This window comes from Ceratotherium simum, chromosome 9 (genome assembly GCF_057802395.1).
Source record: "Ceratotherium simum simum isolate JZ-2026a chromosome 9, ASM5780239v1, whole genome shotgun sequence".
Lineage (NCBI taxonomy): Eukaryota > Metazoa > Chordata > Mammalia > Perissodactyla > Rhinocerotidae > Ceratotherium > Ceratotherium simum.
In genome coordinates, this window is record NC_141908.1 from 78602558 (window position 1) to 78616792 (window position 14235).

General features: G+C 34.5%; 1 protein-coding gene across 3 annotated transcripts in view; it reads left to right on the plus strand.

Moving 5' to 3' along the window:
* Positions 1 to 12542, plus strand: part of BMPR2 (bone morphogenetic protein receptor type 2) — a 192472-nt gene extending 179930 nt beyond the window's left edge. For 2 of the 3 annotated variants that reach the window (XM_014784748.2, XM_087435629.1), the window contains exons 12-13: positions 2185 to 3461; positions 5022 to 12542. In XM_014784748.2, coding sequence (XP_014640234.1) covers positions 2185 to 3461; positions 5022 to 5272 — 1528 coding nt within the window. In that variant the 3' untranslated portion in view covers positions 5273 to 12542. The remainder of the gene's footprint in view (positions 1 to 2184; positions 3462 to 5021) is intronic. The other variant, XM_087435630.1, reaches the window with a different exon arrangement.
* The last annotated feature ends 1693 nt before the right edge of the window (positions 12543 to 14235 follow it).

Here is a 14235-nt window from a genome sequence, read left to right on the forward strand (position 1 = left end):
TATTGAGACCAAACAGAGAATAGGAAATAAATACTACTAAACCAATCTAATAGTGCAATGATTAACTCATACAATCTAAGGTTGTAATTTTTCTTTCAATATTCCTGTTCTTCTACTGAAGATTTTTGTTTGGTATAAGTACAAGGTGGAATCTGTGTTGTCTTATATCTAAAGATATAGTAGAAGAGATTAGTCTTTCTTCATTAATGTTCCAACTTCCCTACAATAATAAAGGTAAACTAAAAAACATTTTCATAGTCCCAAAAGTTTATAAGCACCTCTACATATATTGTCTCATTTATCTTTTGTTTTTGTTCCTCCTTCCCCTGCTTTTGTGTTTGTTTGTTTTAAAGGAAATGGAACTATGACCTTGCCTGTGTATCTAACCACTATTTCCCTGGAGACTAAAGTTTCCAGGCTTCCTACTCAATGCTCTTCCTTATAGACTCTGCTACTCCTACCTTTACATGAAAGCAATTCGTAAGGTCTTTCCATCCCATCATGAACATTATTTTATGAAGCATTTCTGTTAGAACGGTGATTTTTGGTTCTAAATAAAAGGGCTTTTTAAAAATATTCCCAAAACTTGGAACTTTCAGACTGTGTCATCTGTGTTTCTTCCATATTTGGGGGGAAAAGTCTTCCCACAAATTTGTCATTTTAGCTAATACATGTTAAAATTTTTCAGAAAAGCATCCAGGAAAGAGTTACCAGAGAAAATTGAGATAAAGATACACTTGATCCTTGAATCATTTTCTTTGCTGTTATCAATTGTTCTAGTTTCATAGAGCAATTTGTATTATGAACTATAGGCCCAAAATTGGGTTCCACTACTTATGTTTGGGTTGAATTAGCTTCAGCATATAAACCCTTATCCTTTATACGTGAAAAAGTCAAGGAAGGTAGAGACGAAGAATTCTAAATATAAATTTTCTCACTTTATACGTATCTGAGGATAGTCTTCTGCTTCCACCTCCCCTTATCTCGTATTTTCTATGTGCTCTAGTATGCCATTTGTACCTCTCTCAAGAGTCAGCTACTTTTACTTTAAGTGCTTTTAGACTTTTCTTGACTGGTAAGAAGAAACCCTTGATGCTCCACCTTGCTTTGGCCATTTTTTGCCTTCTTGGTCATTCAGCTCTACTTCTTACATGCTTCTTCTCATTTCCAGTCATTGCTAAATAGTTTCCCCTAAATCATAGTTCCTCCCATAGTCATTCCACTCTAGGTTTCATTGTATTGAGTCTTACCCTCCATACCTACTTAACTTCCTTTTCTTGTGCAGTACAAGAGCTTTTTTCTTTTTCCCCTTCCTGACCTTCCCCTCATAACTTCATCAGTCTTTCTTCATAGCACTTCTCCTTTAGCTGCTGCTTTTCTCCTGTACCACTTGTGTCTACTAATGTTCCCAATGTTTATACTTTGATTGTTTTAGTTAAAGCTACCTCTGGCTTTTATTTTAAATAACATGAATATATTACCATATGGTGCTCTGGAACTCGCACTGTCTAGGTGTGACAGTGACTGTGAAGAACCCTGATAACTGGAGAGCAGTTCTGAATCTTTGGTCCTTTATCTGAGTGGCCCATTCTGCCTTATACTCTAGGGTCTAGGGCTTTCATTGATATGGCTCAGTCTACCCCAGGAAGATATGATCCATTGCTAGACTATGCCTTTTAATTGAAGTATTTTGGAACGACCTAAAAGCTTATGTTCTTTTTACCATTTGGACATTGCAACTTAATTGGTAACATATTTAAGTAGCCACTATATATCTAGAATTATGGGAGTATAAAAGAAACATATACCATGGTTCCTCCTCTCATGAAACTCATGTCTGGTTATACAAGTATAAAATTCATGAAGATATATTTGGTAATGTTACAAAACTATAGGAGAGATTTTTAAATTAACTCATGTAAACAAAAATAATGAACATCTATAAAAATCATATCTAGATCCACATAGGTTTTTCAGTAGGCTTAAATCATATAAAACCAGCATTTAACAAGTTGTTGATTGACACTTGATTATTTGATTAGAATTTTTAAATAACTTCTAGAATAATGTGGGTTAGGAATAAAATAAAAAACGGTTCATACTTGAAAATCAGAGGTGTTCAACTTCGAGAGTCTGTGTCATAAATATACATTCTCAATGTGGCACTTTTTTTCTTTCTTCAAGCAACCTCTCACACAATAGGCGTGTGCCAAAGATTGGCCCTTATCCAGATTATTCTTCTTCTTCATACATTGAAGACTCTATCCATCACACTGATAGCATTGTGAAGAATATTTCCTCCGAGCATTCGATGTCCAGCACACCTTTGACTATAGGGGAAAAGAACCGAAACTCAATTAACTATGAACGGCAGCAAGCACAAGCTCGAATCCCCAGCCCCGAAACAAGCGTCACCAGCCTGTCCACCAACACAACAGCCACAAACACCACTGGCCTCACTCCAAGTACTGGCATGACCACTATATCTGAGATGCCATACCCAGATGAAACAAATCTGCATGCCACAAATGTTTCACAACCAATTGGGCCAACTCCTGTCTGCTTACAACTGACAGAAGAAGACTTGGAGACCAACAAGCTGGACCCAAAAGAAGTTGATAAGAACCTCAAGGAAAGTTCTGATGAGAATCTCATGGAGCATTCTCTTAAACAGTTTAGTGGGCCAGACCCACTGAGCAGTACCAGTTCTAGCTTGCTTTACCCACTCATAAAGCTTGCAGTAGAAGTGACTGGACAGCAGGACTTCACACAGGCTGCAAATGGCCAAGCATGTTTAATTCCTGATGTCCCGCCTGCTCAGATCTATCCTCTCCCCAAGCAACAGAACCTTCCTAAGAGACCTACTAGTTTGCCTTTAAACACCAAAAATTCAACAAAGGAGCCCCGGCTGAAATTTGGCAGCAAGCACAAATCAAACTTGAAACAAGTAGAAACTGGAGTTGCCAAGATGAATACAATCAATGCTGCAGAACCTCATGTGGTGACGGTCACCATGAATGGTGTGGCAGGTAGAAATCACAGCATTAACTCCCATGTTGCCACTACCCAGTATGCCAATGGGGCAGTACCTGGCCAGACAGCCAACACAGTGGCACATAGGGCCCAAGAAATGCTGCAGAATCAATTCATTGGTGAGGATACCCGACTGAATATTAATTCCAGTCCTGATGAGCATGAACCTTTACTGAGACGAGAGCAACAGGCTGGCCATGATGAAGGTGTTTTGGATCGCCTCGTGGACAGGAGGGAACGGCCACTGGAAGGTGGCCGAACTAATTCCAATAACAACAACAGTAATCCATGTTCAGAGCAAGATGCTCTTACACAGTGTGTTCCAAGCACAGTAGCAGATCCTGGACCATCAAAGCCCAGAAGAGCACAGAGGCCTAATTCTCTGGATCTTTCAGCCACAAATGTCCTTGATGGCAGCAGTTTGCAGTGTAAGTGCAGGGATCATGTAATCTCTCCTGCTTGTCTTTTGGGACCATTTATAGAATCAGATTGTGTTTAAACTAGCAATTATTTATTTTTACCAGTTTTGGAAACAAAGTACACCTTTTGGTTGGACCTCAAAAGTAATTAGACTCTTGTTGAAAAAAAGTAATTTTTTTTTGTTTTTTTGGTTGATAATTAAAAAGATAATGTCACAATAGTCAGAATAATTACCAGTTTAATATTTGCGTTATGTAGCTACTGGTTTATAATGCAACTCACATACTTGGCTGTGAATGGCTGAGATTAAATAAATACTCACCATTTTAAAAGCTCCAAGTAAAATGATGCCAGTATAACTTTTGAAATAGTTTTTTAAGCATACTAATATCTATGATATACACATTTAGATTTTATCAGACTAACCTTAATAAATCTTAAAAGTCCAGAGGAAATTTCAGAAAAGTCACTATAAAGAAACTATAAAGTTGTTCTTGGTTTTTTAGTGTCGTCTTTTTCAAGAGTTATGTGTTGAGTCTCCCACATTCCTGTGCTATGGGTGCTAGCAACTTAAACAAATGATACTTGGTTTCTGGCCCTAAATGGATTATAACAAAAGACAAGATAGCTCACCAAAGTCTTTAACAGTCATTATTATACACAATGATTTCTCTTTTAGATTATTATATTACAGCACTTACGAAAGAAAACAAAGTCATGTTTTGGGGTTGTTGTCAAGGACTACAAAATGGGCTGAAGGAATTCAGCTCTCAAAAGTCAATCGGTAGGGCCGGCCCCGTGGCTTAGCGGTTAAGTGCGTGCGCTCTGCTGCTGGCGGCCCGGGTTCGATCCCGGGCACGCACTGACGCACTGCTTCTCTGGCCATGCTGAGGCCGCGTCCCACATACAGCAACTAGAAGGATGTGCAGCTATGACATACAACTGTCTGCTGGGGCTTTGGGGGAAAAAATAAATAAATAAAATTTTAAAAAAAAAAAAAAAAAAAAAAAAAGTCAATCGGTAGAATCTAGCCCCTTGCTTGAGTGGCTTGTATTGTAGACCAGTTGACACACCCTTTGGCAGGGCTCCATATCAGTCAAATGTCTTGTCAGGTATGGGAAGGGGAATTACTAGAAAATTTGTACTCTAGCATTTCTGTCATTCTTCTGGAAAATATTATATGCCAAATTCTTTTAAAGTTTGATCCTCTTTGAGCATTAAGTAGGATGATTAAATGCATTTTGCCAAGTTAGGATCATTACCAATAACCAAAAGATTTTGAGAATACAGCTGAGAACTTTGAATTTTCTCTTTTGTTTTTTCTATATTTTCTTCCTTGCCCTATAGAATAATCCAACCAGTTATAAAAATATTGGGTTTTAAGAGTCTCAAAAATAAGTTCACTAAGTTTTACATAGAGAAATATTGTGTGGCATCATGAATTTTAAGAAATGTCCATTAGTACCTCCTGCAGGTGTTAATTTGATCTATTCTCATGTTACAACCCTAACTTTTTTTTTTTGGTAGTTTTTTAATATATAGTTCATTTTTTGTACTTTTATTTTCAGTAGGTGAGTCAACACAAGATGGCAAATCAGGATCTGGTGAAAAGATCAAGAAACGTGTGAAAACTCCCTATTCTCTTAAGCGGTGGCGCCCCTCCACCTGGGTCATCTCCACTGAACCACTGGACTGTGAGGTCAACAACAATGGCAGTGACAGGGCAGTTCATTCCAAATCCAGCACCGCTGTTTACCTTGCAGAAGGAGGCACTGCCACAACCATGGTGTCTAAAGATATAGGAATGAACTGTCTGTGAAAGATTTTCAAGCCTATGGAGTGGAATTATTTTTTGCATCCTTTAAACGTGCAGAAGACATTTTAAAAAAAAAAACTGCTTTATCCTCCTGTCAGTACCACCTCTGACCCCTGCAACAAGGACTTGCTTTAAATAGATTTCAGCTATGCAGAAAAATTTAGCTTATGCTTCCATATTTTTTAATTTTGTTTTTTTAAGTTTTGCACTTTTGTTTAGTCTCGCTAAAGTTATGTTTGTCTGCTATGACCACAGAATTATATGTGTGTGTATCAAAAGTGGTCTCAAAATATTTTTTTAAGAAAAAAAGCAAAAAACATGTATTGCTGATAATCAGTTTGGACCAGTTTCTAAAGGTCATTAAAACAGAAGCAAATTAAGACAGGTTTGACTGCAGTGGTGTCTGGTATCCCTGTTTTATTTCTGGGCACAAGCTAGTTTATATGTTGATACGTTCCTAAACATATTATCTTTTGGACATTCTTTTCTCTTGTATTTTGTTTGAATGTGCAATAGTCTATAGGCCACAAATAAGCTTTCCTGTAAGCTCTCTTCCTAACAGAGCACACATTCTTCCATAATATGAACATTTTTTCCCCATCCCCCATACTTTGGGCTGGTCAGTTCTGTGACAGTGAATTTTTGCACGGCAGAAAGCAGCTACCTGATTTCTTGCTTTCTTTCTCCTTATGGAGAATGCAGAAAAATTGTCTCAAAGGGCTCTAAAGAAGGGACTACCAAAACCTTATTTGAAATGCCATTTCTTTTAACCTTCCAAATCCTAAATGTCTCCTTCCAGGCATTTTAATAAACATATTTGGTTCTGGTTTTGGAAGTTCATAAGAGAGCGTAGAACAAAGTAGAGGAAGTCAAATATTAGCCTTTTTCCATTTTATTTTATTTTTATATGTATGTTCATGTTCAACATTTATTTAAGAAGCACATTTTTATCAGAAAACGTATACAGCTATACTTATATGGAATTTTTAAGTAGGTAGATAGTTAAGACAATATAGTGTTATAGCCTTCATTCTCTGAATAGGCCATCTTTGACTCAAATAAAATTACATTTCCTGTTTAAAATAACTTCAAAAGTAATTCATGGTTTTGAATCTGTAGTATCTTTTTATTCTGTTCCCAAGCAAAGCCTGTTGACTGCATCTGAAAATGATTCCTCTTCCCATGACCTAAAACACCGTGTAGAAAAATCGTTCAACTGGCATGCCAGATCCCTGCGGAAGGAAGGATTGCTGCCAAACCTGTCATTTTTAAGCAGACTGAGACTTACCTCTCTCATCAAAACTTTGTGTTTTTTCACAAATCCTATTTTCATAATTTCTTCTTTTGCTAATTTTTCACATAATCTTTGTTATGTGAGCAGCATTTATTATTTACATTATGTTATAATATACCTTTTAATGATAACATGTATCCTTCAAATCATATTTTTTTAAAGCTTCCTTTGCTTCTTTCATTACTGATAATCATCTCTAAAACAACCTCTGCAAGTTTTTTTAAATAAAGCACTTTATGTCAAATAAGGGACTTTTTTTATAAGCACAAATTATTTTCTATCAATTTGCAAACAATGGTGATCTCACTTATTTTTTTCAGATTCTCAGAGTACTTAATAGACATTATCTAATTAAGTTCTAAGATTTCTCTGGAAGATAAAAAACTAAGAGGAAAACACATATCCCCAAATTCCTGATTTAGGTTTTTATCTCTGGAACAATATTTTCTCACTCGTATTCCTCTGTCTTTATCATTTAGCTAAAAATAGCCTAAATTTTCCAGTTTGCTATCCAAAATACTTATGACTGACTTGTGTATAAGCCTTCTCTTGTTTGCAATCTGCTATGATCTTATGAGTTAGATGTTACAACACTTACCATCTATTCAACTGGATTGCTGAACAGATTTGAATTCTTAGAATTAACATTATTTTACTAGTTCCCAGGATTTCCATCTTTTATGTTTTATTGGCCCTTCTCTTGATTCATACACTTAACATATTTTTCAGTCTTCTGGCATAAAATTTTTTTCATTTAGTTATTTTTTTATCTATGTAACAAATTATTTATATCTTCCCTAGTAAATTTTCACTTAGTTCTCTTGCCTTTAAATGTCTTTCAACTGCATTTCAGGATATTATTTTCAAATACTGGTAGGACATCTTTGAGTCAAAATAAATTGTATTCCTTCTCCACTGGAAGCATTGAGGATAAATGACCATTTAAGGTCTAACTCATCTTTTCCTGACAGAAGAAGAGTTATCTTACCTTCTACTATACTTTGTGTTTGGGCCAGTTGATTGTAAGCTTTCCAACATTTTTTGATGTTTAATAATAAAATGCTTTCAAAAATTAATATACCAAATTAAAAGAACTCTTTATAGTTTCCCATTTCATATAAGCATATTTAAAACAATTTCCTTTCTCCAATTTTTTTAGTAGACTATTAAAAAAGTAGAAGTAGAAAGTATTGATCATTTTAATAAATTTTAAATTAAACTGTATATCATACTGATTTACTTTTCAAGTCTGCTTGTAATATACAAGCAAGCAAAATTACTTAAAGTAGGTATTTGCTAACTTTATTCATCTAATAATAGTGTTTCTTAAAGCTAATATTTAACTGCTAGAACAAAATTTTTCTTGTAGAAAAGCATTTGAGTCCTTTTGAATAAAAGGCCAGTTAATGAAAAAATATTAAAATTCATTTTGCTAGCTAGTATTACAGCCTTAAAAGCATCATAATAGATAATCAAAGTCTAATATTTAAAGTCCCTTAGCTATTCTAATTATATACTAGAAATTAGTCATTGAAAGAACTTGATTTGAATTGTGTTTAGACAAAAATTATTTAATTATAATTCCTAAAAATGTTCCTTCTTTTTAAATGCAAAATTCGAAAAAAAAAATTGATATCAGTATAAAGAGTTATGGGAAGGCACAGGAGTGAAATAATACTAGTTGACCCTTTATTACATACTGAATGCTGGGATATACATACACTATCTCTTGTAATCCTCATAGCAACCATATGAGGATTATAGTTAATATTCCCACTTTTCAGATGAGGAAACTAAAGCTAAGAGAAGCTAAGTAATTTGCCCGAAGTCCACATCTAGTAGTAGACAAAGCTGGGATTTTAACCTAGGTTTACCTTTCTCCATGTCTCTCTTGTCCATACCACACTGCCTGCATGCTGTATGACAGGATGTGTAATAATACTGACATTTTGTCAGAAATTCCAGCACAACTGTGTCTTGCGTATAAACCAAACCAGATACCTTAATAACTTTAGTAAAGAAGTTAAGCAAACATAACAAGATGAGTAGACATGTCTATACTGATTGTTGCTTGAGAAATAATCACTAATTCAAGACAAAAGTCAATCCCACATCTGCCATCACTAATCTTAAAATCATTTCACTTCTCTTCGCTCATAACATTCTTATATTGCAGAACTAAAGGTAAAGTAAGTTTTTTAAAAAAAGAAGGTGGCTTGTGGAAACAGACTTTATCATAAATTGATTCTATACTTGATTTGGAGGAATTAATTTAACATGGACTTTCAGTCTCATCAATCCTTTGACTCCATCTTGAAAATTTCTGCTTTTAGTGACTTTAGAAAATTACTAATCCAGAGAACTAATTGAGGAGGATGTAGGAAGGACACAAGAATAATGTCCTTTTGAGAAAGCAGTTTGTATAGCTTCCTTACATGTATCTACTTGTTCTAGAAAATGTACATTGGTTCTGAATGTGAAAATGAAGAAAGGACCACTCAAGTATGTGTTTTAGTGGGAATTATCACAAAATTTGGCAAGTATTTTTATTTAAAATGTTTTCAAATTTGGCTTCTAAAGCCAAATAGAATACCTGTTAGGATTCAGCTATTTGGTGAACTTTCTATTCTCTGTAAACCTCTCTCTTCCAAGTCATTTAAAATAGAAAAAAATATTTCAATAAACTTCTTGTTTCTTTTTTTTATATTTATGGAAATGAATATTGCATTGGAGATAGTTAGCTCCTGGAACTTGAGGTTATATTTCTATACAACCTTTTAGAAATTTATGTTGAACTTATTACCAGTTATATAAAGCTTATTACATAACTGTTCACAGATTGCTTTATCTATTACTTTATCTTCCAATCTAACTCTTTAAAGATAAAATCTGTATACACATGTTAGTTGATTATCTAGACCTGTTATTCTAGAAATGGTGTAACACTCCCTCATATGCCCTAAGAGTCTTTTTCAGATGGGATGTTTCTAAATATTCATACCTTTTCCTGTCAGTTTGCTCTTCAGCAGATAAAATTTCATTTTAACTTTTAGATTCTGAACTATGCAAACTTAAGCCAAAATTACTTTGCATGATCTGCTCCTAAACATACTCCTTGATTAAGTAAATCTGGCAAATCACTGTTTGAGCTAGTTATACAAATGATATTATCAAAAGAAGGCTTTTCTACAGGTTCTCAGATTAAACTGACATACAAGAAAAGAGGAACTCCCAGGGCGCTCTGGTGTACCTATCCATTACTTTCCTTCAATCACCTCTTAATTTGTGTGTGACTTTATCCCTTGGTTATCTGCAATCTTCTGTGTCAGGAAAGTTTTCTTCATATCTATTCTGCTTCCCTCTTGTTTCATTTTACATCCATTTCTCTTATCCAGTAGTAAAAAAAGAAAGCAATTGGTCATCCTCTCCTATATTGTTACTCTTTAGAATGCTTCAGGCTTCTCAATTAACGTCTGAGTCTCAGATCTTCAGACTAAACTGCTTTGGTTCCTTTAGCATTTTCTCCTCAGTCCTATTTTAATAAGTATTTATAGTATTTAAGAACACCTAAAATTATATTTTATGTTATATTCAAATTTATTACTCCAGTTAAGTAATAGTTTAATAGAATAGAATTGAGAATTAAGATGTTAGCATTTGACAATGGATCCAACCATCAGATTGTCAGCAAATCAGCACTGAATTTAAGTTTTGTATTATCTAACATTTTATATTAAATTGTGGAGTTTTATGATTTTATTTTCTCATTAGTTATAACTAAAAAGCCATGCATTCAGAATTGTATATTATTTTGCCATTAAAATTTGTTAACCTACATTGCAGCAAGCTTAGCTTTATGATTGAGCCACAACATTTTACATATTTCTTTGTATCAAATATTAAACACAAAATGCAAGATTAATTTTCAAAAGCAAACCCTACAATAATCGGGTATTATCTATGAATATTTTTGCAGACCACTTTTGAAATACTTATCTTTGTTTTGCAACATAGACTGGACTACAACAACTTTCAGTTAACTTTTAAGTGACTGGTTAAAGTTTAGTGTTTGTGCATATAGAAAATGATTTAGGATTTTATCTCATGGATAATACATTTGAAAGTAAGAATTTATGCTGTATATTAAAATTATGCCCCCAATAAATCTATAATACCTTGAAAATTCCAATTCCATTATTATTGTGATGTTTGTAGTGTTAACTATTAAATGTTGTGACATTCATTTTTTAAACTTAATTTGAAACCCAGATTTTAAAATCTAGCTAAGAGAGAAGGACTCTTTAGAAATAAATCACATCATTAGGGCGTCCAGTTTATGATTCAATTTTTAAGCAAATAGCTGTATTTTAAGCTACAACCTTTGTTTTGTTTTAAAAGGCAACATGTAGGTTTTTTCTATTTTATTTGTAATTTTAGATTTCAGAAACATCTTCATGTTTTAGACTCACTCTATAGACATAATATTACTTAAAAACTCAGGGCCCCTTTCATCCCTTTGCACATTGAAAAACTTCGGTTGTTAGCAAACAATTAGATCCAGTTGAATATTTAAAGTGTTTGCAACACAGTTCATTTAATGTTTCATCTTATAATTTGACTTAACTTACACAGACAATATCAGATTTCATTAATCATAAAAACTTGCCCAATTCTATAATTACTGAGTAGAGGGAAATGACTCAACTAATTGGCCACATGCTGCAGCATATTCAGGCCTTAGAGTTGAAGCACCTTCTTCAAACCATTTCTGTCCTTTGGTTAAATGGTTATACGTAATGGGACAAATTGTTTCCTTTTTTTTTTAACGGAGAACCTAATAAAGTAGTTCCTCTAAGATAAAATTTTCTCAAGAGGTAATTTAACATTATAAAACTGTCTTCTAAAAGTGAACTAATGCGTTTATCGCTTTAGTAATAGCTCGGATGATTTGGAGAGGGTAACCCATGGTAACCTGTTTATCACACTGTCACATCCAAATAGAATTTTTCTTTCAATCAGACAAGTTCAAGCTTCAAATTGGTATGCTGTGTACTTAAAGCCCTCACAGGGAAGTTATTTGTAACCAGTCTGTTGGCTCAGGCTCTCCACCTTATTACCAATCCTCTCAAGTGTGATAGGGGAGCATATTTTTAAAGAAGCTTAACAGTAAGAAAACTAAATTACTAAAAGATGCAATTCAAAGATAGATCCCAGTTTAACATTGAATTGCTTGGCTTCTGTGGCTTTTCTTTTTCTAGTCACATTTATTTATTTAAACAGTTTTTGTATGCCTTGTCATGTTTCCATGGAGATTATATTGTATAAGTGTTTGTATAAGCTGGAATCATCCTTAGTTTTCTGTTGATAGTTTTCAAATGAAGATAAGTGGATAATTGTGAAATACACTGACTCTTAGGGTGTTGTAGTAGCTGAAACATGGAGACGTGTAGCTGCCATGCTTTTCCTAAACGGACAGGAGAAACAAGCTACAGAGTATTCTATTCTGAGGGTGCTTTTCTGGAATAAGAAAGGCTGAAACATATTGGCAATTCCTCAGAACCCTCTTTCTTGTTAACGGGTATCTTTTGTTGGTGTGTTTTGCTCTTCATTCAGATAGAATATCATATATGAATTTATGAATAATTACTCTCAGTTACTTTGCTTTTGTATAAGCCGTCTGAGACCTTGCTATGCTGTATAAGTTGTGTTCGATGGGTCAGTGTGAATATGAAATAAAGCAAATCACTTTTCTTTTGTATTATCTGTGGATGCCACTATGAAAGCTGACATTAAGCCACTAAAGAGTTTTCTATGAATAATTGTAAGTAAATGCTTTGATATATATATAAACCTAAATAAAAAGATTGTATTGATACAGAGACGTTGGAGGAGATTTTAAGACAGTTCTATCGGTTTAAAAAAGGCTTGCTGTAAAATGGTGCATTATTCCATTTATTAAAGATCATATTAATGACAACAGTAATTGTATCTTTTGATTTTATGAAGTCACCAGAAATTATGATTGTTAGTGTGATATTTTAAGTATTTTGCACCAGAATAATAAATGTTCAATCTAATATGACTTTCGTTACTCAGTATGATACATCAAAAAAAATATCAACTAATGTTAAAGTAATAGTTGCACACCTACTATATGTCAGGTACTGTGTTAGTTATTTTACATATGTTGATAATTCTCACAGCAACCCTACTAAATACATATTATTGTCCCCATTTTATAAATTAAAAAACTGTGGCTCAGAGAAGTTATATACCTTGCCTAAAGCTACAGAACTGGTAAAGATGAGATTCTAATGTATTTTCCATTTTGCTTTGAACTACAGTTTTCATGCTCTGGTTATGGCAAGAGAAACTCAAAAATAAAAATGAAAAGGACCCAGTGGTTAAATAGAGTAGCCAGGAACATACATGAAGCAATTTGAGGCTGCTGAAAAGCTATCAGGTACCAAAACAATAGACATTGGCCTAACATTGTGTTTGTACTTCACATCATCAAATAATCTTTTCAGTTAGATCTTTGTATTTTTAGAATGCCTTGTCAAAATAGAAGATGAATTTGTGAAGGCAACACATTGTTTTTGACTCTAGATTAATTCAATGTATTAGCTAAGTATCCTGGAGCAGGATCCTGTGTCAATCCACAGGACAACTACTACTTTTTTTTGTTTTTTTTTTTTTTGGTGAGGGAGATTAGCCCTGAGCTAACATCCGTTGCCAATCCTCCTCTTTTTGCTGAGGAAGATTGGCCCTGGCCCAGCATCCCCACCCTATATGTGGGACGCCGCCACAGCATGGCCTGACAAGTGGTGCGTAGATCCGCTCCTGGGATCCGAACCCGGGAACTCCGGGCCGCGAAGCATAGTGCGTGAACTTAACCACTAAGCCACTGGGCCGGCCCTGCAGGATGACTACATTTTAACAGTGCTGGACCACTCTTACCAAGATGCCAAGGGAATTTTTGCTTGAGGCAAAGCATGGCCTACCACGATAGGCTCTGTTGTCACCTTAAATAATATTTTAGGGATAATAGATTTGGGGTACCCTTTTCGTTTGGACTCACATGCCCAACCTTAAAATGTAATACAATGTTACAGGGTACCATTGCAGTTCTCTACAGAACCCACCATGTAATATTCAAGATAATAACTAAATGTCTTTAGAGAAAATATAACATGGGTAAAGTGTGTAATAATGACCTGCTGAACCTTTATAATAACGACTTACCACAAGTAAAATTATTCTTACATACACCTACACCTATCTGATCCTTCTTTCCAGTTTACATCCCTCTCTGCAATGGACTAACTCAAGCTAGTGGTTAATCTTCCCCTTTATTCTCCAGTGTTTTTCAGATTAAAGTCCCAATTCTATATTTGGCCAGCTTTCATTTTATTGGTATAATGATTTATTGAATCATTATTCACTTCATTGAAATTGAATCATTATTGCTGTACTGAGAGACACCAAAAAGTATGATATGATTCCTGCCCCCCAGGAATTTAAAACATCTTGTGGAGAAGAGAAGGCCTACTCAGGAAATGGTTCCATCCAAAGAAGATGACATGTAAGTACCCAAATAAGTGGTAAACTATATGCTCCATATGTATTTGAAGAGCCAAGGAAGACTTCAGTGAGGAAATGATTATTGAGG